This window comes from Fonsecaea monophora, assembly GCF_001642475.1.
Source record: "Fonsecaea monophora strain CBS 269.37 chromosome Unknown Scaff32, whole genome shotgun sequence".
In the NCBI taxonomy this organism is placed as follows: domain Eukaryota; kingdom Fungi; phylum Ascomycota; class Eurotiomycetes; order Chaetothyriales; family Herpotrichiellaceae; genus Fonsecaea; species Fonsecaea monophora.
Window position 1 is genome coordinate 168,858 of NW_019173963.1, and position 21,646 is coordinate 190,503.

General features: G+C 54.1%; 9 protein-coding genes across 9 annotated transcripts; 5 read left to right on the forward strand and 4 right to left on the reverse strand.

Moving 5' to 3' along the window:
• Window positions 1-576: 576 nt before the first annotated feature.
• Window positions 577-2,386, forward strand: AYO21_05245 (hypothetical protein; the record flags this gene model as incomplete). Its single annotated transcript, XM_022655215.1, has 2 exons — window positions 577-1,250; window positions 1,366-2,386. 2 exons carry the CDS (start codon window positions 577-579, stop codon window positions 2,384-2,386), a joined length of 1,695 nt encoding a protein of 564 aa, XP_022512496.1.
• Window positions 2,387-3,054: 668 nt separating this feature from the next.
• On the reverse strand, window positions 3,055-4,996 carry AYO21_05246 (hypothetical protein; the record flags this gene model as incomplete). Its single annotated transcript, XM_022655216.1, has 5 exons — window positions 3,055-3,699; window positions 3,779-4,140; window positions 4,212-4,387; window positions 4,485-4,775; window positions 4,830-4,996. The coding sequence occupies 5 exons, from the start codon at window positions 4,994-4,996 to the stop codon at window positions 3,055-3,057; spliced, it is 1,641 nt and encodes a 546-aa protein (XP_022512497.1).
• Window positions 4,997-6,283: 1,287 nt separating this feature from the next.
• Window positions 6,284-7,086, forward strand: AYO21_05247 (hypothetical protein; the record flags this gene model as incomplete). Its single annotated transcript, XM_022655217.1, has 3 exons — window positions 6,284-6,453; window positions 6,548-6,932; window positions 7,000-7,086. 3 exons carry the CDS (start codon window positions 6,284-6,286, stop codon window positions 7,084-7,086), a joined length of 642 nt encoding a protein of 213 aa, XP_022512498.1.
• Window positions 7,087-8,281: 1,195 nt separating this feature from the next.
• Window positions 8,282-9,839, forward strand: AYO21_05248 (hypothetical protein; the record flags this gene model as incomplete). Its single annotated transcript, XM_022655218.1, has 6 exons — window positions 8,282-8,719; window positions 8,800-8,948; window positions 9,005-9,122; window positions 9,187-9,339; window positions 9,435-9,498; window positions 9,583-9,839. The coding sequence occupies 6 exons, from the start codon at window positions 8,282-8,284 to the stop codon at window positions 9,837-9,839; spliced, it is 1,179 nt and encodes a 392-aa protein (XP_022512499.1).
• Window positions 9,840-10,391: 552 nt separating this feature from the next.
• AYO21_05249 (hypothetical protein) lies at window positions 10,392-12,882 on the reverse strand (the record flags this gene model as incomplete). Its single annotated transcript, XM_022655219.1, has 3 exons — window positions 10,392-10,689; window positions 10,750-12,600; window positions 12,719-12,882. 3 exons carry the CDS (start codon window positions 12,880-12,882, stop codon window positions 10,392-10,394), a joined length of 2,313 nt encoding a protein of 770 aa, XP_022512500.1.
• A 499-nt stretch (window positions 12,883-13,381) lies between these two features.
• On the forward strand, window positions 13,382-13,789 carry AYO21_05250 (hypothetical protein; the record flags this gene model as incomplete). The annotated part of the gene is made up of 1 exon (XM_022655220.1): window positions 13,382-13,789. The coding sequence occupies one exon, from the start codon at window positions 13,382-13,384 to the stop codon at window positions 13,787-13,789; it is 408 nt and encodes a 135-aa protein (XP_022512501.1).
• Window positions 13,790-13,911: 122 nt separating this feature from the next.
• AYO21_05251 (hypothetical protein) lies at window positions 13,912-15,408 on the reverse strand (the record flags this gene model as incomplete). The annotated part of the gene is made up of 1 exon (XM_022655221.1): window positions 13,912-15,408. One exon carries the CDS (start codon window positions 15,406-15,408, stop codon window positions 13,912-13,914), a length of 1,497 nt encoding a protein of 498 aa, XP_022512502.1.
• A 269-nt stretch (window positions 15,409-15,677) lies between these two features.
• Window positions 15,678-18,248, forward strand: AYO21_05252 (hypothetical protein; the record flags this gene model as incomplete). Its single annotated transcript, XM_022655222.1, has 1 exon — window positions 15,678-18,248. The coding sequence occupies one exon, from the start codon at window positions 15,678-15,680 to the stop codon at window positions 18,246-18,248; it is 2,571 nt and encodes an 856-aa protein (XP_022512503.1).
• A 729-nt stretch (window positions 18,249-18,977) lies between these two features.
• On the reverse strand, window positions 18,978-21,422 carry AYO21_05253 (hypothetical protein; the record flags this gene model as incomplete). The annotated part of the gene is made up of 1 exon (XM_022655223.1): window positions 18,978-21,422. One exon carries the CDS (start codon window positions 21,420-21,422, stop codon window positions 18,978-18,980), a length of 2,445 nt encoding a protein of 814 aa, XP_022512504.1.
• Between the last annotated feature and the right edge of the window lie 224 nt (window positions 21,423-21,646).

The following is a 21,646-nucleotide window of genomic DNA, read 5'->3' on the forward strand; positions in this document are numbered from 1 at the left end:
GCCAATACCCCGTTGCTTGTTTTGTTTTTGAAGTCCCTTTCCATCGTGATAGTTGTTTCCAGGCAGCTTTTCCTGGAAGCGTACGAGTAGTATCGCAAGCTGTCTAGCCACATATGGGAGTTGGGAGTACCCCACGCAGCAGCCCATGCGATAATTACTCAGAAGGGTCTCATACTCCACACATTAAAGAGTATATCAACCCCAGATGGTGATTCCGACCTTTCCTGAAATGGCAAAGCGGCGGGCGGTTGGGGAAATGGGGCGCATGGGGCTGAGTGGGTCTCTCCAGGGTCAAGAATCGACCGGAGTCGGTGAACCTGAGAGCATTTGGTGTCGGGGAACCTCATCAGCTTCTCCTAAAGCTTCCATCCACCTTACAAGTAAATGACTAGAGGGGGTTGAGTGGCATCTTTATTTGATCCACGAGTCGTTGCTGCGAGGTTTCTTCATATCAAAAACACCCACGAAGGTATAAGAGACGGACGAACTCCAAGCTCTCGCTCGGTCCGCTCTTCAAGCTCCTTCACATTCGTTTTCATCCTTTGGATCCATTCACCAGCGCTACCGGATCTCAAGATGCCGTTCCTCGGTATCCTCGACGACACCAAGATCCCGCACGTGCCCGGCACCGTCATCCTCGAAGAAGACGCCGCGCACTCGCAGGAGGTGACGGGCGGGCTCAAGCATGGCACGGGGCGCAACGCACACATTGTGCTGGTGCCGCAACCCTCGAACGATCCCAACGACCCACTCAATTGGTCTTACACCAAGAAACTCACGGCCCTGGGCATCACCTGTTGGGGGTCGATCCTCTACGCCGCCGTGGTGAGCGCCATGCTGAACTCGGCCTTTTTCGAAATGTCCATCGAGATCAACACCACCATCCCCAAGCTCGTGCTGAGCTCGGGCTACCAGACTTTGGTGATTGGCGTGACCGGCCCGCTGTTCTCGGCCCTGTCCAGGAAATGGGGCACGAGGCCGATTTTCCTGTTCGCGTCCGTCTTCTGCCTCATCGCCGACATTGTGGGCTCCTGCGTCAACACCTACGAAGGGGTGCTCGCCTCGCGGATCCTGCAGGGCTTCGCCATTGCGCCCTACGAATCTCTGATCTTCACCCTCATCAGCGACATGTTTTTTGTGCATGAGCGTGGCATCTACGCGTCCTGCATCAATTTCATCTTGGCTGGCATCTCCAATCTGACGGGTGTGGTTGCTGGCCCGATCGCCTCGAATATCGGATGGCGATGGCTGTAGGTTTTTTTTCTTTTCTTTTTTTTTTTCTTTCCTGCTCTCTCTTCTCTTGATGCACTTGGTGGAGGTCTTGTGGTTCTGATCCGGATCACACTGATCTCTCTTCCCTGGCAGGTATTACCTTCTGGTCCTCTTCGGCGGCATCCAGACCATCCTCCAGTTCCTGTTCGTCCCCGAGACCAGCTACGTGCGGGACCGGCGCTACGAGATCGACGAGGTCAAGAACGACAACCTCCAGGATCTCGCGGCACTCGAGTACCAGGAGAGACTGAATCTGGAGAAATCCGACGTGGCGGCCGCGACACACACCGAGGAGACCGAGGCGCAGCGAGCGACGTCGACAACGGCCGACGAGGCTCCCGTCTACCACAAGAAGACGTTTGTGCAGGATCTGGCCATCTTCAGCGGCACGTACTCGAACGAGAACTTTTTCCAGCTCCTCCTCGCGCCCTTTGCCGTGGTGCTCAACCTCGCCGTGTTGTGGATCCTGATCGTCAACTCCATGTTCGTGGTCCTGTACGTGGTCATTGCGTTTTGCCTGGCGCAGCTGTTCGCCCCGCCCCCCTACCTCCTCAGCCCGGCCAGCATCGGGTACCTCTCGCTGGGACCCTTTGTGGGCGGCATCCTCGGGTCCATCATCATGGGCGTGCTCTCGGACCCGTTCATCAAGTGGTGCGCGCGGCGCAACCGCGGCGTCTACGAGCCCGAGTACCGGCTGATCCCGTGCGTGCTGGGCGTGTGCTCGGGCGTCGGGCTGATGCTGTTCGGCCACCTCGTCTCACAGGGGGCATCGCCGTACGCGTGCGCCACCGTGCACGGCCTGATGCTGTTCGGTGTCATGTTCCTGTGCATCGGCACGTCCAACTACGCGCTGGACGCATACCGGGGAATGGCCAACGAGATCTTCATCGCCAGCATGTCGGTCAAGAACCTCATCCTGTACGGCTTCAGCTACTTTGTCAACAACTGGACCGCCGCCGTCGGGCCCCAGCACGCCTTTTACGTCTGGGGTGGCGTCGCCTTTGCGTTGGTCGCCACAGTGCCGCCCATGTTTGTCCTGGGCAAGAAATACCGCAGCTACTGGGCCCGCAATAATTTGCTCGAGAAGATGCACGTTCGCACGCATGAGGAGTAGGAGGGGAGTTATTTCTCGGGGGATGGGGAATCCGTTGATCCTGTCTTGTGGTGGCGACTGTGGAAGATGATCTATCTATCTATCTATCCATCTATCTATCTAGCTGACTGACTGACTGTCTGTCTATAACATACCTAGCTAAGCGTTACAGAGATTGTGCCGAGCTATGACGAGCCCGTACGTGTGGGTGATTCTGAGAGTGACAGAGTGACAATCACATCGTGACTCACAAATAGACGCAGGGACCAGTCACCTTCTCCCATTTCCATTCCAAGATGCGCGATGGGTGACTCGTTAATTGGTGTATGTATCTACGGACACTGCGTAGACAAATCCCAGACTCTATGTCCATAGGAGCAGGGAAGTTGGAAATTGACGCTCACCACTGCTATCTCCCTCTATCTATCTATATTTTATATGCATGTCTATCTAGGGGTCTATTCTTCCTACATTTGCCCAAGAGTAGCCTGGCCGCCCGTGGAACCAAGAGACCATCATATCCGGGAAGGAGACTCGTGAAGGGACTCGTGTGTACCCTTTTCCTTTTTTGAGTGTGGAGCAGCAGCAGCAGCAGCAGCACAAAGTGTCTATTTCTCATTTGCCTCTTCTCTTTCGCCGCCACGCCATGCCGTTGGGGTATGCTACCGCCATGCAACACCTCCCGCTTCTCAGAGACCCATCCTGAACCGTCCGACCGTCTCGTTCAGGCGATCAAACCCGACCTTCTCCGCAAGCTGGAGGATCGACTTGCCTCTACCCGTCTCCAATGCTTCTGCATCCTCAACCACCCTAGCCGTCACCTTTTCCCCCTTCGAAGGGCCAAATACCTTTGCGGTCCTCTTCTCGCGCGTATACCCCGGCCAAGGCTGCTGTCCGGCCACAAACCGCATGAGATCTAGCCCGAACGCTTCGGCGGCCGCCCTCTGCGCGGGCGGCAGGTTGTGATTGTGGTTCTGGAACAGGAAGACGACGTCGAGGACGTGGGTGGCGCGACCCTGGTAGGCGCCGGCCCAGGGGTTGGGCTCGTTGAAGAAGAAGGTGAAGATTTTCGAGTTGGATGAGGATGAGGATGGGGGGGCTGGCCAGCCGCGGGCGAAGGAGGTGGTCGCACCCAAGAAGCTGACGTCGTTGACGAAGTCGAGGAATTTGATAAACGCCGTTTCGTCGTCCAATCCCGAATCGCCAAAGCCGTACGCCTCGAGGAGGGTATCTGCAAAGTCCGGCGTCGTCGCGAGAGAGGACCGTATTGACGCCGGGAACTTTTTCCCGATACCCGGTTTCAGGTGCCCGAGCATGAATCCGAGGACGGAGGCCTATAACGGAGGTCAAGAAGACCGGTCAGCACCAGCACGCACCAGCTGCCGATGTCCACTCGAGGATGACTAAACGTACGTCAAATTCGCTGTTCCCAATCATCAAAGCATCGACCCACTGCTTGCCGGGCATGCTTCGGTCGGATTGATCGGCCACGCCCGCAAACGTCGGCTGCACAGGGACGACTTCCCCGTCCACGGTAGGCAAGAATGCGACCGAGGGCGGCAGTTTCGCAATGATCTCGTCCATCGGCAGGGTCAGAAGCTTTTGGATCCGTTGGTCGACGTCGAGGTTTTCCAAGTCTAAGATGGACAAAACTTGTTGGTATGTGCGTTCTTGGTCCGCGGGGGTGAAGACCGGGACGAGCAGGCATGAGCCGCCTGTAGCGATGGCGCGGTGGAAAAGTGGCTCTTTGGAGTACAGGTGTAGCGTGGTGGCCACTTGAAGTGTCTCATCAGCAGCCTGTATCATCATAAAGAATGTGTGATTGGGATCAGAGGACATCGCATACCTGCTCCCGCGCTCTCGCCAATCACGGTCACCTTGTCTGGATCGCCACCAAACCCAGCAATGTGCTGCTTGACCCAGCGCAACGCTGCTTGCTGATCACGGAGTCCGCTGTTGGGTTTGTATCCCTTCTGGCGCAACTCCTCCGACGTCAACATTCCCGGGAAACCTAGACGATAGCTAATTTGTTCTCAGCAAAGTGTCTAAACGTTAGGGAGTGGTTCCCCTGTCCCCTCCCCGAATTGTTTCCTCGGCCGAAGGCTGTGACTATACGTACTTGATGCCCACGCCAATCACAGGAACCCCATTATCATGGGCCAGCTTGACGATTCTGGCGTGGTCATAGTGCGGCCAGGAGTTTGCCCCGACAACAAAGCCTCCGCCGTGTATCCAGACGAACACCGGAAGCTTTTGCTTTGCCAGGTCGACCCCGTGCTGTCCTTTCGGCACTGTGATGTTGAGATTCAAGCAGTCTAGGTCCGAGTGGACAGTCGACGGCTTGGGCATTGACTGCTGGATGAAGAGCATCTCATTGTCATAGCCATTCGGGGGAGAGAACGACGAGGGTCTGCAGATGGCGTCAATATCTCCAATACTCGGTGGGGGACAGTTGAAAATTCACCCATGACTTGTGGCATCGACTGGGCTCTCATAGCTCGATTTCACCTGGGCTTCCGCAAGCCTGTCCTGGAGAGTGGCATATTGAACTCCGAAGAATTGGTATACGCCGTCGCCGTCAAGGCCCTTGACTGCTCCTATAGAAGGATGTTCCACCGTGACTGTCGACATGGTGATGGTGATAGAGCCGAGTCAGGGAGAAAGCTTTTTCTTCAAAGATGGGCCAGCCTCGTCAGGGGTCACGACACCGTATACCTAGCACGAGATAGTTTTTACCCCAACCCATCGACTTGAGGAGTCGACAGTCGACACGTCGATTACTCTGGCTTCACTGGGTGATATCAGGTCCCACAATGTGGAGGTGCCCCACATTCCTATTCCAGCCCATTAAGGACCAGCTCCACCACTTTTCAGGAAATGCTGCTTGGCACTGAAAGAGGAGTGTAAAAATTGGCTCGCAAGCTCACATGCGACTCAGCCCCGACCGTGCCGCTTTTATAAAGACTTCACCTCCACACTCACCTCGCTCTCAGATATACGAGAGCGCTTTCGGTTTCATGGAGCCAGCCAGTATCCTACGCGCCCGTCGGAATATCACCTTTGAGCGCATCTTCGCATATGTCTTGGAAATACACAGGCTTACTGACAACATCATATGCTCAACTGAATAGACGGTATATAAATTTTACATGGACAATACGAGTATAAAAATTAGATCTAAATCATGGGCTATAGACCAGTCATATAATGCCAAGATATCTTCGTCCTAAAAGGGTGACTCTCCGACATGAAGGGGGCCTGGCCGAGGCCGAGGATCAGGCACTAGTCTCAAAACAGTACTATATGCTGGCATTGACAAAACTCCCCAGGGCCAAATTTCACAATTGATCTTGGGCACTGCAACCTTGAAGGACTCTCCATTTACAATGTGACTTGAAAACTTGTTGCAAGCTAGCCTCTTCTACGTGATAGATATCCTCCAGCCGAGAGTGGCCCAAACCTCTACAGCCAAAGCCGGTTGGTAGCCGAACCATGGCCCTCCCTAACCTCCGCATGGTCGAACATGGCTGTACATCTCAATAACGCTATTGCCCGCGTGGTCCTATATTGTTTTGTCCTGATTTAGATCCATGTCCGCGCAATCTCACAGTAGTGAGTTTGGCAGGAAGCATTGACTACTGTTACAGAGGTAGATGCGGATCTTTGGAAGGTCCCGGACGGCAGCTTCAACATGCGTGAAAGGCAGATTTTGATCCAATATCTAAGATGCGCCCAACAGTCTGTCTAATGATTAATTCTTTTCTCTCTCAGAGTCTGCATTCATATAAAATCACCAATACTGCAATAGATCGATAATACTGTGCGGCCTCTCGCTTTGCCCCCTTCTCACCTCTTCTTGTCAATAACCCCATCAACCTGAATACTTGTTGGACATCTCGAACCTAGGTTCAAAGCATCATGCCCCTTATCAAGCCTTCTGCTATCCTCCTTCCCCTCGTCTGCGCAGCCTCGTCAATTTTGGGTGTTTGTTCCGCGAACCCAATCGTGGGCCGCCCTGGCACTGAACCTGCCTCATACACGCTCGAAACGGTCCATCAGTTTCCTAATTTCACATGGCTTGAGATCTTGTAAGTTTTGCGCAGGCCAGATCGCTCCTCATCTTAAAGAAAGAAAAAACCCAGAAGGAATACATTGATTCTACCAGGCAATCCGCTCTACCAGTGAAATCGTTCCGACTGATATTTCCAACGGCGTCATCTACCTCGTCGACCCAGAGGAGAATCCTGCCCCTGCCTCGGCCATCGCGCAATTTCCTCCTGGCACTTGCTTGACCGGCATCGCGGAGCTCCGTCCCGATGTTTTCTACGTCCAGTCCGTCGACGGCTTTGTGTACAATTTCACCTTTACACCGGGTTCCGCGACGCTGTGGGAGGTCGATCAACGCGATCAAGCCCGTGGTGCCGTCGTGACCAAAGTTCTGAATATGCCCGAGAACAAGATCCCGAACGGCCTGGGAGTGCTCCCGGCTGGAAGAAAGGGGAGAGGCGAATCAACCCTACTCTTGAGCGCAGATTCCGGTGGTGGAGTGGTCTATCTCATCGACGTGGTCAGTAAAAGCTACAATATAGGCATTTCCGGAGGAAACTGCGATAACTGTCGAATTCGTTCTCGAGTCGGAGCCGACGCGCGCTTTGAGCCATGTGACGGCCAAAGAAATTGAATTGCTGGTTGTAAGGAATGCCTTTGGGGACACGGTGTGAGCAGCTCGAGAGTTTCTTGGTTGCGGACAGCGAAACGAGAGCGCCGAGAGCGCTCAACCAGAAATGCAGGCCGGGGAATTCCAGCAAAGAGGATGCTTCGGGCTTGGCCGTTGATAGGGCCGCTTGGAGTTTGGGCAGCATGATGAGCGCAGTGAGGTCGGCCCCGACGTATTCGGTGGTGAGAGTTGACCTCAGGAAATTGCGAGCGTTCTCGTGAAGTGGTCTCTTCCTGGTTATCAGAGGTCGGTCATCTACCCCGAGACCTGTCCTTAGGGATCGATGCCACGGATTGTAGGAGGTCGGACGGCGCTGCAGATCTTTCACCTTGTCGTCGTCTCGTTTGGGCATGGCTTCGAATTCTATAGGCCTCTTCTTCATCGCCCTTGGACAGCGAGGCTGACTTGGCGTCCTTGATCACAAAGTGGTATGTATTGTTCCATGGTCATCGGCACGGTTCGGATTCTCGAAAAAAGACATGGCTGCTACTGATCGCGACCTCTGCTTTTAAGTCGCCGACTGCAAGACGTGATGGCCGATGAGTTTGTCATTTGCTGTGGGAAACAATAACTCGCAATTGCCTCCAAGCGAGTTGACAGGGCCATACAGGGCATTCTTGATATTTTAAGAAGGTCGGCTGGACTCAGGTGGTGTAGTTAACTTGAGCTAGAGTACTCGGCGAGTTCGGTAGCTGGGGCTGAAAGCTAATCACTATGATCCGTAGCAGTCGGCGTTGCACTATCGGCCATCAAGGTGCGGCGTCTCTCTCGTCCCGATGTTTGGCTGCTTGGCTGCTGCATGAAGCTGGGGTGGAAGAATCGTGGCTCCTCCAGCTGATCGGTCGCTGGATCCAAGGTACAGGATGTGCATGAGCAAAGACAACTCCTCCACGGTCAACGTGTCGCTCATCCGCTACTGCTCATCACTTCTGACCTCCATGGCCTGACCTTCAGTCTCGCTCTCGTCCGGATCCGGCTTCATCGTATGTAAAAGGTCAGGGATGACAGGAAGTCCAGTTGATCAACACCACCTTGTGGCCCAATGTTCATAGGCTATCGACCTCGGCAAGGAATCATGTTGCTGGGTCGTTCTTCTCCGAAACGTCTGACCAAACTTGTCTCGTTCAGCATCAAAATCGTTCGCAGCTCTCTTTTCCCAATCATCTTACTCAGAGTGCTGAAGCCGAGAACAAAGCACCATGTCAGGCATTCTCCGTGTGTCTCTGTTGCTGCCCCTGGTCGCCGTCCTCCTGTACAACCAGTCCTCCCAGCTCGGCCGACTCGTTGGGCGCGTGGAAATCGACAAGACCAGACTCGTGCGCTGGGAGAACAGCTCGGCACTCAACAACCACGACTGCCAGGTCATCAAGGCCGCCAACGCGTGCGAGGACGTCAAGATCCATTTCCCGTCCCACACGGCCTTCTTGTCCTGCGGAGATCCCGTCGAGAGAACCCATTGGTACCCATGCGCAGGCGTGCGCACCGTCTCGCTCCGGGCCGAGTCTTCCTTTCGTGAGCAGCTGTTCAAGCACGATCTGGAGACCGGCCAGACGACAGAGCTACAGATCAAAGGCCTGGAAGGTGACTTCATTACCCACGGTATTGACATCTTTCCACTCCCTGAAGAAGCCTCTCGAGTCAGTCATTTGCCTTTCCCTTCTCCTTGAAGATCGTGTTGAGAGAGAGTCGAGTTTGACCAGGGAATTGAGTTATATAGATCCACATCTTTGCAGTCAACCACGCTCGCAGCGGCGACTCGATTGCCATATTCGCGCATACGCTTGGATCTGACGAGGTCGAGCTGGTGAAGAACGTCAAGCATCCGAATATCAAGACAGCCAACGGAGTAGCCGCGACGGGACCATTGTAACGCAGTCGACCCGTTCCTCCGAGAATGACAGATAGAGCTGACCCTCTCACAGGGACTTCTTTGTGACCAACGACCATTACTTCGCAGGAGGTCCGTTGCGGACAATGGAGGAGGCGTTCGGGCCCTGGGGCTGGGCAACCAATGTTCAATACTGCAACGCAGAGGCAGATGTAGGTGGTCGTCGACGCGCGAGTTGTGAATCTGTCCTCACCTGTGTGTTTGTGTGATTATCAGGAAATCCTCTGCAGACAGGTCTCGGGCACCTTCACAGGCGCCAACGGGATCAACGTGTGGAAAGACCGTCTGTACGTCGGCGACTCGAAGAACGGAACGGTGACTGTGTTCGAGGTGCACGGAGACAAGAGCTTGACATATTTGCAGACCGTGGTAAGTGTTTCGCATCCGCCAGCATTGGCCACGCAGACAAACAAACAAAACCAAACAAGTCAGCTGCTTACCTTTCTACGCACCATCACCACCAGGATCTGGGAGCTGCGGCAGATAACATCAACATCGTTCCGACCACAGGCGACCTCATCGTGGCAGGTAAGCCAGCCTAACCCGTCCCTCTTCTCTGCGTAGCAATCTCTAGACCCGATGCTGACGACCGCATCCCTCTCTCCGCCTCAGTTTTCCCCACGCTCGAAAACCTTTCCAAATACCTCGAAAACGTCAAATCGCTGGGCAAGGAATTCCTGGTGCCAGCCGCGGCGTTGCGCCTGCGCCGTGAGTCCAACTACACGCCCGAGCTTATCTACTTTGACAACGGGGCAACGCTGAGTTTCATGACGGCCGCACACGTGTACAAGGACCTGTTTGTGGGTGCCAGCGTGCTTCAGTTCGGCGGGTTTGCCGTCTGCAAAGCAACGTCGGTGCTGGATGTGTAGGTCTTGTGTGGTCATGTGGTTGCGTAGGTTTGCGTGGCTTGAGGGGAGAAGAATGGGCATCTAGTGCCGCACTGCCATCTACTTCATACGTAGATTCCTCCTACCTGAATGGTACTAGGACAGTGGCAGATTTCACGAGACGATTAAGGGAAAGAGTTGAGTGGTGATCATAGGTGTAGATATAAGATGGCTCAACTAACAGGTGAAGCTGGTCTTATGCTCCCCACCTCTGATTATATTTATGAATATACTGACGTGTGCGGTATGTCCGAGTGTTTACGGCCTATTTTCCTTGATACAGTCCAACGAGCGATTATTCAGGTTTGGCTTCACGGAAATAGGCCGGGTGTTTCCGCCCACAACTGTCCCATTTGGGCTTTCTGGGTTGTCCCGGATCGGAGATTGATGATTTGTCTTACTCTGTCCAAGTCTGCGAATTGAATCAAAAGATTTCCCGCGCTGAGCAGGTACAGCAGCATCTCATCCTAGACATCAGGACTTTGTGGCGGCTGTTGAGTGGGTAGAAGAGTAGCCGCCACAGGGAAAGCGCATCTACTCATACGGCGGCTTGAAGATCAACCAGTCGCTCTCTGGATTCGGAATGACAAAGGCCGGCGTGGCTCGATAGCTCGTTGGCTGACCCTGCGTCGGCGTCGTCTGGTTCTGGTTTGTAACCGACACGGTTGGATCAAAGGCGTTGTTGCCTGCAATAGCATTCAGTCGAGGGTAGTTGAAAAAATCAAACACCTCCAAAAATTCCAGCTCGCTTTGCGATGAGTTGTGTGTGGTAACGGTGTCGAGGACGGAACGGGGACGTTGGGAGGTAAGGAGATTCAGTTCGTAAGCACATCTGAAGAATGGCTCATCAGTTTCCGTCGCACTGAGCAGTCAAAAGACCCAAGACACTTACCTTCTCATTGCGGTGAATGTTCTACCCGACCCGTTGCTGCCCTCTTGCACCACATCGTTCAATATCCTTGCATAATCTCCGGCAACTTGCCAGTGTTGCCCCATCTGTTCAAGAGTGGAGATGAAGAACATGATTTTCGGATCAACTTCACACTCCATGGTTGCTGCATGGACGAGCAGGAGCCTGGCAGAAACCCAAAGGGCAAAGGCAAAAGGGTGGCCGAGAAGCGCAAGCATGCCGGTGTTCATCACGTCTTGTGCGATCTCCCTCAAGCTCTCCACGGCGCCTAAACAACGTTGAATCGCGTGGTATGACGGTGTGAAAACAGGTGATTTGAGCGTTGGATAAGCAGCAGAAGAATGCAGACGGATCACAGACGTGACAAACGCCGCATGCAGCATTATCCAGTTGGAGATCCGACTTCCCGGATCTGAGTGGCAGAGTTGAGAGATCTTCCCGTATTCGCCAGGCAGATTCTGTAGCCAATCATTCAGCTCGCCATCCAGCCCACGGTAGGTTTCACGCCACCGCTGTATATCGGAGTGGCGGCTGATATCGAGAGGTTGATGGAGGAACCGATGGATGCGACTCAAGATCCCAAGCACTTCACAGTGGTAGGAGAAACTTCCCAGATTTTCTGGTTTATTCACTATCAGTTCCGACGGTGCGCCTCGTCGACGCCATCTTGTCTCAACAGGTTCGTTTCGTGAAAACAGATCATAGCGACATGGGAGACATCGGTCCATTTCTCTTTCGTCGAGGGTAAAGGTGTCCGCGGTAGCAACAGTCGCATATCTATCGAGAATAAATGTCATCCAACACAGACGGCGACGCTCTTCGTTCTCGATCCAAGACTGAGGTTGTGCCGCCTGCAGAAGCGTGGCTGACGGATAAGTACTGGACTCAACGTAAGCACTCTTCTCCACATCCAGTCCGAGTTGAACGATATTGCGCGTAATGAGGGCCAGGAGATTCCAGCCCTGCTGACCGTTTGACGTCCCGAGCACATCAACGGCAAGGATTACCAGCGCTTGAAGGGCGCGGACGTTCGGGTGGTCCAAAGCATACATCATGATCTTTCGTCTGGAGATCTCGTGAAACTGGCCCCTTGACTCTGGTGTAAGACGGGGGTCCTTGGAGAAGCGCATCGTAGTGGCGACAATGGCATGCATGAGCACCTTTTCCGATTCGTTCATCGATTGCGAGCCGAAAAAGGCATCGAATGTGGCCTTGCGATCCAGGATAGGAGACCACGGGTTGACGTGTTTGAAGTAGAGATCGACCAAGGTATATAGCAAGTCGTATGGAGGAAGCTCCGAATCCGGTATCGACGGCGCAGGGGTAGCTGATGGAAACCAAGCAGCCGAATGGCCTCTTTCGCTTTGGCCCGCCATGTCGTGACTACCGTTGTCCACAACGGATCGGATGGACATAGCATCTTGAGGTCGAGGGTACTGCATTCGTTCATAGGCATTGGCGACAGGCCATCTGGGATCGGAACTGGGAGTGTCTTGAGAAACGATACTGGCTGTTGACGGGCGAGGGTCGGTCTGGGCATAAGTGTTGAACGAAGCGGATTGGGTTGGATGAGAAAGACGAACGGAGCCCGGTCGATGGGTGGAAAAGTCCCCATGTTCAGCGATATGTTCTTCGAGGCGGCGACCCATAACCTGGAGCAGCGCTTCGAGGCGATGGATCTTCTCTTCTAGTTCGCGACCGTAGCCGACCCGAAGGCCGGGCTTTTGACGCTCTTTGTAAACACATGTTCGGTTGTTGCGTGCACACCAGCCACAAGCGGGCTCTGCTCTGTCGCACTTGACTTTCCGGGCCTGCTCCGACTGATTAAACACACTGTAAGTCAACACGCTCAGAACTTGTTCCTACGGACCTTACAGAGCTCACAGCTAAAAATGACAGTTAGAGTCGATAATAGTAGATGGAGGCGGAGAGGAGCGAGGAGACTTCTTACGAGATTTTCAGGAGCCTCTTTCTCTTTTTGCTCGTGGTGGTGCCATTTTCCGGCGGATTATCGGCATTGCCATCGTCATTCTCGGCATCACTCTCGGAGACAGAGGAGTTTCTCTCCTCGGAGGCGTCGGTAGGAGAGGTGTGGACAGCGGTGTAAGTGGACATTGGCGCCAGGCTCTTAAGGTCCGTTGAGGAGAGCGTCGCGACATTCAAGCTGTGAGAATGAACAGTGGAGACCGATACCGAGAGCAAGGACAGGAGGTAATATCACACGGGATGATGGGAACTGCTGCAAGATGCCGGATCCCGAGGCACGCACCACAAGTCTGGTTGGTTGTCTACTCGTAGACCAAAAGCGAAAAACGGAGATGGGAAGAAAACCCCGCGTTTAGGAGGTCACGTTCCCGCAGCCAACAATCTCGGATGATCAGTTAATCCGACTCGATGTACTAGCCGTATTTGTACGCCGTTCGTGAAAGAGAGAACGGGGAAATCCGCGAGCCCGCGGGGTAACCCGATAAGGGCTTACATAACCTGTTCATATACCAACAAGGCACCGCAACCACCATCTCAGCCATTCTATACCTTCAAAGGTCACTCATCGCCTCCAGGCCGAACCGACCTTCGAAGCTTCGCCGCTGAAGCCATCACCAACCCACTCAATATGTCTATCCGATTGATCAACCCGCCTGATGTCCCCCCTCCACGCCCGACATATTCCCACGTTCAACTCACGCCTCTCTCGGCCACAAGCACTTTGGTTACAATCGCAGGCCAGGTCGGCGTTGATCCCAAGACTAAAACCACACCCCCATCCTTCATCGCGCAGGTCGAGACCGCGCTGGCAAACCTGGGCAGATGTTTAGCGGCCGTGGGCGCTACGCCCGCCGACATCGTCAAGATGACCCAGTTCGTGGTCAACCTGGATCCCACCGACACGTCGCGGTCCGAGGCTTATTCCAAGTTCTTGGGTGATCACCGCCCGCCGAGCACGCTGGTGGGTGTTGCGGCGCTGGCTACGCCGGAATGGTTGTATGAGGTCGAGGCTATGGCTATTGTACATCAGAAGTGATTGGCAAACTGGAACCAGGGTATTGAGATGTTGAAGGTCATTGGAGTGGCCGTGGTGTTTCCGCTGCCAACAGCAACAGCAGTGCCCATCTCACATCAGAACCCAGTGTTCCTTCAATTCCATCAGTGTCCAGAGTCTTCGGCATCCTCTACCTTCGCTTTTTTCCCCCCCTCACCGCCCTCCACATCGTCCACGAATCCCACCTTTCGTTTGCCCAGGTTTGAAGATCCTTCCGCAGCTGGAGTCGAAGCAGAGGATCCTAAGCCACTATCTCCTCCATTGGCTTGTGTGTTCTTTGGCTTCTTTCGCTTGACCAACCCTGATACATCAGTCGCGGTCTCCGCCACTTGGGCCAGTTTCTGTTTCTTCTCCTCTTCGGATACGCCGCTTCCCAACAGACTGCCCAGCACACCGGAGATTTGTTCTTTCATCTGAATTTCCGACTCCGCTTTGACGCTGACGGGTGGCTTGCGGAGCTCTGCCAGCCGCACTTCCATTTCTGTAATCATATCTTGAACATCCTCAATCTGAGCCATAGCCTTATCTTTTTGCGGACCTGCTTCGAGCTTGTCCAACGCAGCTGTTTCTTTGTGGACACGCAATTTACAACTTTCAATCGCCTTCTCTTGCTGGGCGATAGCCTCGTTCCTGATATCCCAATCAACTTGCAAGTCACCGGTTGGATTTCCCTGCTCATCATGCTGTTGTGTCTGAGAATTGAACTCGAGAGCCAGACTGAGCTTGTAGTGACATTCGGCTAGAATACTCGACTCTGGAGGTTCAAGCTCCTCCCTCAGGGCAAGACACGCCTTGAGATCTGTGACGGCATTCGAGTATTTCTCACCTTCCAGAGACACTTCTGATTGCAGATCATAAATGTCTGCCACGCGGGTCTTCAGTGACTTGACCTCTGGTGTAAGGTCTATTGATGCAACATATTTGCCTTTCTCGGAGTCTTCGAGTGCGTGTTCCTGACTTTGATCCAACTTCTTGAGGTACAGAATGCGCGCCAGATCCAAAAGCTCGTAGGCCGTGGCGAAGTCATCGTCCTCTTCTTCTTCTTCTTCACCCTCCTCTTCCTGGTCTGCTTCCTCCTCATCCGAGTCATCCCAACCTTCGGCATCACCCGAAATCTGAAAGTATGGCTTGTCTGAAGCGGTCTCCTGAGGCTGCACGTCCTCCTTGGGGACGATATCAGCGACATTGGACACTGGCTCCTCTGAGATCGCATCCATCAACTTGGAGCTTTCGCCAGCCTCCCCTCCGTTTGTAGACACCGCTGCTTTTCCTGCGCCGTTTGCTTTTCTCTTCTTTCCAGATTTTCGCGATTTGCTCGAGGATAATTGCGCTGATGCCGCGGTGCCGCCCAAGACCGAGCTTGTTTGCTGCGCCAGATAGAACAAGCATTTTCCGTACGAGTATAAGAGGTCGGCGTTCTCGAGCGCCATCTCTCCATTGAGCTCTGCTTGCAGCTCCGTCGCCTGGGAATACAGCTCTGCCGCCTCTGGGTAGTGTTTGACCGCATATTCGGCGGTCGCCTTTGCGATAAGATCCGCCAACTGCTCTTGCTGGGTCGGCTCCGGGTTGGACTGGGGAGTTTCGTCAGTAGTCGCAGCCATGACGCGCGATGAATGCAAAGTTGTGGAAGGACAAAAATCGCGATGATGAGTGAGATGAACGGTAGTGAAGGGTAGATAGAATATGGTGGAGAGTTGAAGGAGAAAGTGAAGAGCGTGACAGTGTTGGTTGTGTGTAAAAAAGGTCACGTCACATCCTTGTCCCCGACGCGGCACGCGCGTAAAGTGATTTGTTTACGCGTCGAGGCTCAACTTTTCTCCTCCTTTCACCTTATCCCAGGTGCTGTACACCCTCCTCAATCAATTCAGTCATGGAGGAGCCCATTTCGACGCCTGGGCTACCCAGGCGAACATACAAAGCCGGGTCTAACCTGCAGACTGAAGAACAATTACTCTCCTCATCGCCGGGTTTCGGTACACCGGCATACCCCATCAAGAGCCGACCGACAGAAGTTGCAAAGCCCTTTGCAGCGCAATTGAACACTAGCATAACTACACACAGCGCTGCTCCAACAGTCTTACCGATCCTTCTTCCCCCTCAAACTCTCAGACCTGTGGCTTTCAGGACCCTCACGAAAAAACACAACCTAACCCTGACCTCCTCAGGTCTCGGCTTGCTCTCTACATTCATTGGTAAATTCTGTGGCAGCGGTTGGCGAGAAGAAGGCCTTGCGGAACGTGTATTGGACGAGATAGCCAAAGCATGGAAAAAGTGCGGAGGTGGCCTCCTCGTCGAGGATGGGCCCGAGAAAAAGCTGTCCAACATCTTGAAGACTCTAGAACCGTGCATGTCAGGCGGGCGTCTGGACACTGGCAAACTCTCCCGGAATAACAGTTCACTACCGAGTCCTAATCTGTCCCGAACACCCTCATATACCGCCGGTAGACAAGATGTGAATATAGATATCGGCCAGTCCAACTTAGGACTCTCGGCGCTCAACGTGGAAGATGGGGATTCACGAGACCGAGTGGACGAAGAAGAGCAATCTCAGTTGGATGTTCGGGCATACCTGAAAGTTGTTTCGGCGTTCGACCAGCCACGACTGATGTATTCGACTTCATCAAAAAGCCTGGAGCCCATCCACGGGACAACCAGCCTACTCCCTCCGATACAACACAAGATATCGATGTTCAGAAATCATTACCATCTCGTCCACCAGCGCCTAATGCGGAACGAATCATTCCAGACTCCCTCATTTGCGACCACCACACGACCGCCCAGACTGATGCACTCAGCAAGTGGCATGACAACGATACAACAAGCTTACAAGATTACGCCAATAGCAAACCTGCTTGGTCGATCAGGAACTGCCCACCTTCTGCTCGGCCTGCTGGTACATTCTCCCGCGGGAGATCTCTCCCTGACAGACCTATCCGGAAGCGTGGTCCTCGACCTCTCAATAGCGCGGCCGGTGCCTGAAGACGGCGTGTGGTTCTGTCCTGGCATGCTAATTCTTGTGGAAGGAACTTACGAAGAAGACGGCTCTCACAATTCAAATCTGGGTTCGGCCGCGGGTGTAGGTGGACAGATCAAAGGTGTTTTTGTGGCCCATACATTGGCCGGGCCGCCAGCCGAACGACGAGCTATATCACTAGGTGTTTCCGCCGACTCGGGAGGTAACACACATGCGAGCATGGGCGCAGGATTTGGCTGGGTCGACTTTCTCGGGGTAGGGAGTGAGAAAGCGCTGGGGAGCCAGATGCGTCGACTGCAACGACGTGTCTTCCGACCACCCACTACCTTCCAGACTCTCAATGTCCCGGATGATGACCAGATCGAAACCGAGCCGCCCCGCCGCCAGATTGCCCTGTTGGGGGAATGTAACCTTGACAGTCCTCGAACACTAGAAGCAATTCGCGCCATTCTTTCATCGTACAGCACCTCCAGCTCCGGCCATATAAGTGACCTGCCCTTCTCCATCGTCATGATGGGCAACTTCGTCTCGGCTGCAAGCATGTCAGGATCCAGCAGGGGTGGTGGAAGCATTGAATATAAAGAACATTTCGATGCCTTGGCTTCGATCCTGGCAGAGTTTCCTTTATTGGTGGCAAACACGACATTCATTTTCGTCCCGGGAGACAACGATCCGTGGGTGAGTTCGTTCTCAGCGGGAGCCAGTTGCATGCTCCCGAGACAGGGGGTGCCAGAGGTGTTCACCAGCAGAGTTCGACGGGCCTTCACTACCGCCAATGCCGAGATCCATGGTGCATCCAAAGAGAAAGACGCGCAAAAAGGAGAGAGCATATGGGCGACGAACCCAGCAAGATTAAGTCTGTTTGGACCATTGGAAGAGATTGTGATGTTCCGCGACGACATCACAAGCCGCTTCCGACGCACTGCCATCACTTTCCCGAAGCTCGATGGAGATGACGAGGGCGCCGAAGCAGCAGCCGCCGCCGCCGCCGCTAATGTCCAGGACCAAAGCCAAGAGGCCTCGCAGTCGGATATGGAAGAGATGGATCTGGACAACCCGAGAAGAAATCTTGACAAAGCCGTCCAGAATGCAACCTCCCACGTCCCTTCGTCAGACCCGACGCCATCAAGTCCCCCGTCCATTCAAGCGGCAAGGAAACTGATCAAAACCATCCTGGACCAGTCGCACCTCTCTCCATTCCCCTTGTCGATCCGTCCCCAGCTCTGGGATCACTGCGCGTCGTTATCCCTCTACCCACTGCCCACGGCACTGGTGCTCTGTGACGCCGAAATGCCGGCCTTTGCGATCAGCTACGAGGGATGCCACGTGATGAACGCGGGAAGGCTGGTGGACGAATTCTCGCTGCGCAGAGGCCAAGGTGGCGTCAGCAGGGGCAGTGGTGTTGCGAGATGGATCGAGTATGACTGTCGAAGCAGGAAAGGGGAGGAGAGGACATTGAGGTTTTGAGATACCAGAGGAGCAGCCAAGGATTAGACATGTTCCTCTCGAGCCGAGCCACTGAGGACGGGAAAAAGGAGGTGGAAAGACAAGAAGTTATGTTGTTGTTATTATAACGATGATGAGCTGACCATGATAAAATTAATGTTGAGAGGTTTTTAGTCCCGGCGAAGTCCAAGACGTGACACACGGAGGAGCGTATAGTTTCCGCATGGCACAGAGAATATAGCATCCATGTTGTATACATATATTTCGCCATTCCAAGACTCTTTGGTAATTTCTGGAACCGTCGAACGTTGCCCTGTAGCATCCACTCCCAGCTGGAGTCGACTTGATTTCTGTAAAACTCGTGTCAGCTACGCGAACCGACGTGATGTGGGATGCATTTTGTAGACCGGCATATGTCTTTCCTGGTAGGGACGGGCAGGTATGTACAGGTATGTACATGTATATCCACGGCTTTGCGTCTGGGCACCTGGGCATCTGGGCTTAGACAGGAGTAGTCGAGTTCTGAGAAAGGTCGTGTATGCATCACGTCTCATTTCTTAACGGGCGACTGGTTGACTGAATGAGGGGCTGGGTGACAAAGGCGACACAAAGGCGACACACGGTCCTCATCAACCGTGGTGTGCTGGGTTACTGATAGTGAGAGTAGCAGCAGCGAAAGGGACAAGGACCTCCCTTTCCCCCTCCCTCAAGCCGAACAAGGAACATAGAGGGCCCGTTGACTCGGGCCACTCACGTATAGAAGTGGCGCCGAATTGTGTCGTTGACACGAGGGTCTGAGCCCAACTTTTCTCTGTGCGTTCGGAGTGGTGGGTTCGCGAACAACTCGTCTCGATCGACGTAAGGAGCACGTTCCTCATTGCGCCTTCTGCCGCCCACGGGGTTGACTGCAGCGTCGACGGTGGCGGCGGAGGCTCCACCGACAAGAGGACTCTCGGAGCGAACAAACACATTGTCACGGCTCCTCTCACGGCGGATGATGTTTGGCCCGTCAGTGAAGGAGCGGTGGATAACGAGATGAGGGTCCTCAGAGCGAACGGATACATCGTCACGCACTCCCTCACGGACGGGAGAAGCCCTAGTATCCGTCGAGGCGCGGTCGATATCGGGTCGAGAGTCCTTAGAGCGTGCGTACATGTAATCATCATCACGGTAACGGGGGTCCTCTCTGCGTATGTACATGAAATCATCATCACGGTACCGGGGATCCTCCTTGCGTACGTACGGGTAATCATCATCACGGTACCTGGGGTCCTCCTTGCGTATAGATTCATTATTACGCCCTTTATCAAGACGAGGGTCCTCGGGGCGTCTGATGTCATCGTCACGCACTCTCTCTCGGAAGATGATGTTCGGTCGGATTGTGGAGCGATCATTGATGCCGTCGACACCAGTATAGCTCTTATAACGTTGTCGGGAGTCATAAGGAAGGGTGTAGCCCCCAAGGGGAGGCACATAGGAGCCGCTGCCGTAGTTGTTGTAGTTGAAGTTGTTTTCGTACTCGAAAGTGCCGTCGTCAGCCCCTAGGCTTGCATCCCGATCACGACTTTGAGAACGCTCCCGGTAACGGTCACGAATTCCAGGGCTTATATCCCGATCACGACTTCGAGAACGTTCTCGGTAACGGTCACGATCACCTGGGCTTCGATATCCCGAAGTGGAAGGTCCCAAGGGATATCCCCAAGGATCAGTGAGACTGTCCTCCCGAACAACCTTGGGTCGCGTGGTGTAGCGAGAATCATCAGCGGCCTTCGTGGCGAACATATCCTCTCGACCTGACAGGCTGTTGCGTGAGTCTGTCGTTCCCACGACGCGTGGTTCTCGCGGATGGTCATCTCTCCGCCTCGAATCCTTCGGAAGCTTGCTAGACATCCTGGAAGACCGTCTCGACTGACCTGCATCTTGCCGACCCGAGGCCGTTTTCCATGTTCTCATCCCAAGGGCCTCCGCAGCTGCGAGAGCTGCTCTTTGTCCTAGCGTTCGGCCGTCGGGCGTTTTCTTCCCTGCTTCCTTCTCACGACTCGACCTTGATGGAAGAAAATGTTTGCGAGCTGTATCCGCAACCGCCTCCGCTATCACTGGATTGCCCCCACTGAAGGGGTCGGTAGGAGAGGTGTGGACAGCGGGGGAAGTGGTAGTTTGCGATGTCTTCATCTTCGACAGTTCAGCCTCGAGCTCCTCCACTCTTTTTTGCGACTGAAGGTAATGATTTCTCCAGACGTCATATAACCCTTCTTCGGACGGCTGCGGGCTTGCGGCCGTGGTGTTGCCTTCACTGGACGCCTGTTCGTCTGCTGCTCGTGGAGCGGAGGACTCGGCTCCATCTGCAGCGGCGGCTGCAGCTGCGGTGACGGTGCCGTCGTCCTCCAGGTTGGTCCATTGGTCAAGCAAATCTCTCAACAAGTCGACCGAGTTGGCCATCACAAGGCTTCGCTCCTCGGAAACATCGCTCGCTTGACCCACCAGCTGCCTGAATTGGACCATGGCGGTGGTGTTGATTAACGGTGGTACATGCGGCGAATGCTTGACCAGAGCCGTAGAGACGCGACCGCCGTTGCCATTGTCATTATCATTGCCATTTGTGCCAGTGATCTCGTCGTCTGCTGTTTGATCGTCCTGTTCAGCCTTGGCCTGGCAATCTTCCTTTACGGCGGCTGCGTTGACCTGTTCCACAATGGCAGTCTGCGCCCTTGCGAACTGGGCCATTGCGTCCTGCGCTGCCTTTTTGGATTTCTTCTTGCGCTTGTGCCTCCGTATGGTCCGGCCGGCATACAGGACGCTCACCAGGAGATTGACGGTGCTCTTCAAGTACTGGATCTCGGAGACCAGGAGATCGACCTTGGTCTTCTTGAAATTCCACTTGATCTTGTCCACGAAGCTGACCTTGTCGGCCCGGTCTGGCAGGAGATCTCGGATCTTGTCGAACAGGTCACAAGAATGGCCGTAGATGTCATTGACTAGGTCAAGAGCCTGGCGGGAGTGGATTGGTTCGTCGTCGTTGATCCGCTGAGCGAGTATTTCGAGAACATCCGAGTAGAGCGTGACATGGCGGGCGACATAGTCCGTCTGTTCTCTGGCCGATGAAGCAGTCGAGCCAAAATTGTAGAGGACCGTAGTCAACCGAATACCGAAGGTTGAGATGCCCAACAATGAGGCCACCAAGCCAATCTCGGCCATGACCGCAACATCAACCTGTGACTCGTGAGATGTGATCCCAAGGTCAATTGATCAGGACGTCAAAGAGTTTCTGATGGAAAGTACAAGAGAACATAATCATCACGACTAGACGAAAGGTTGAGGTCTCAGCAAGAGAAGAGGCCAGGCTCACAGCCTCATTGAAATCTGCCTCTCATCAACACCGGGCGCAGGGGCTGGAGTTTGTATCGGCGCTTCCATTGGCT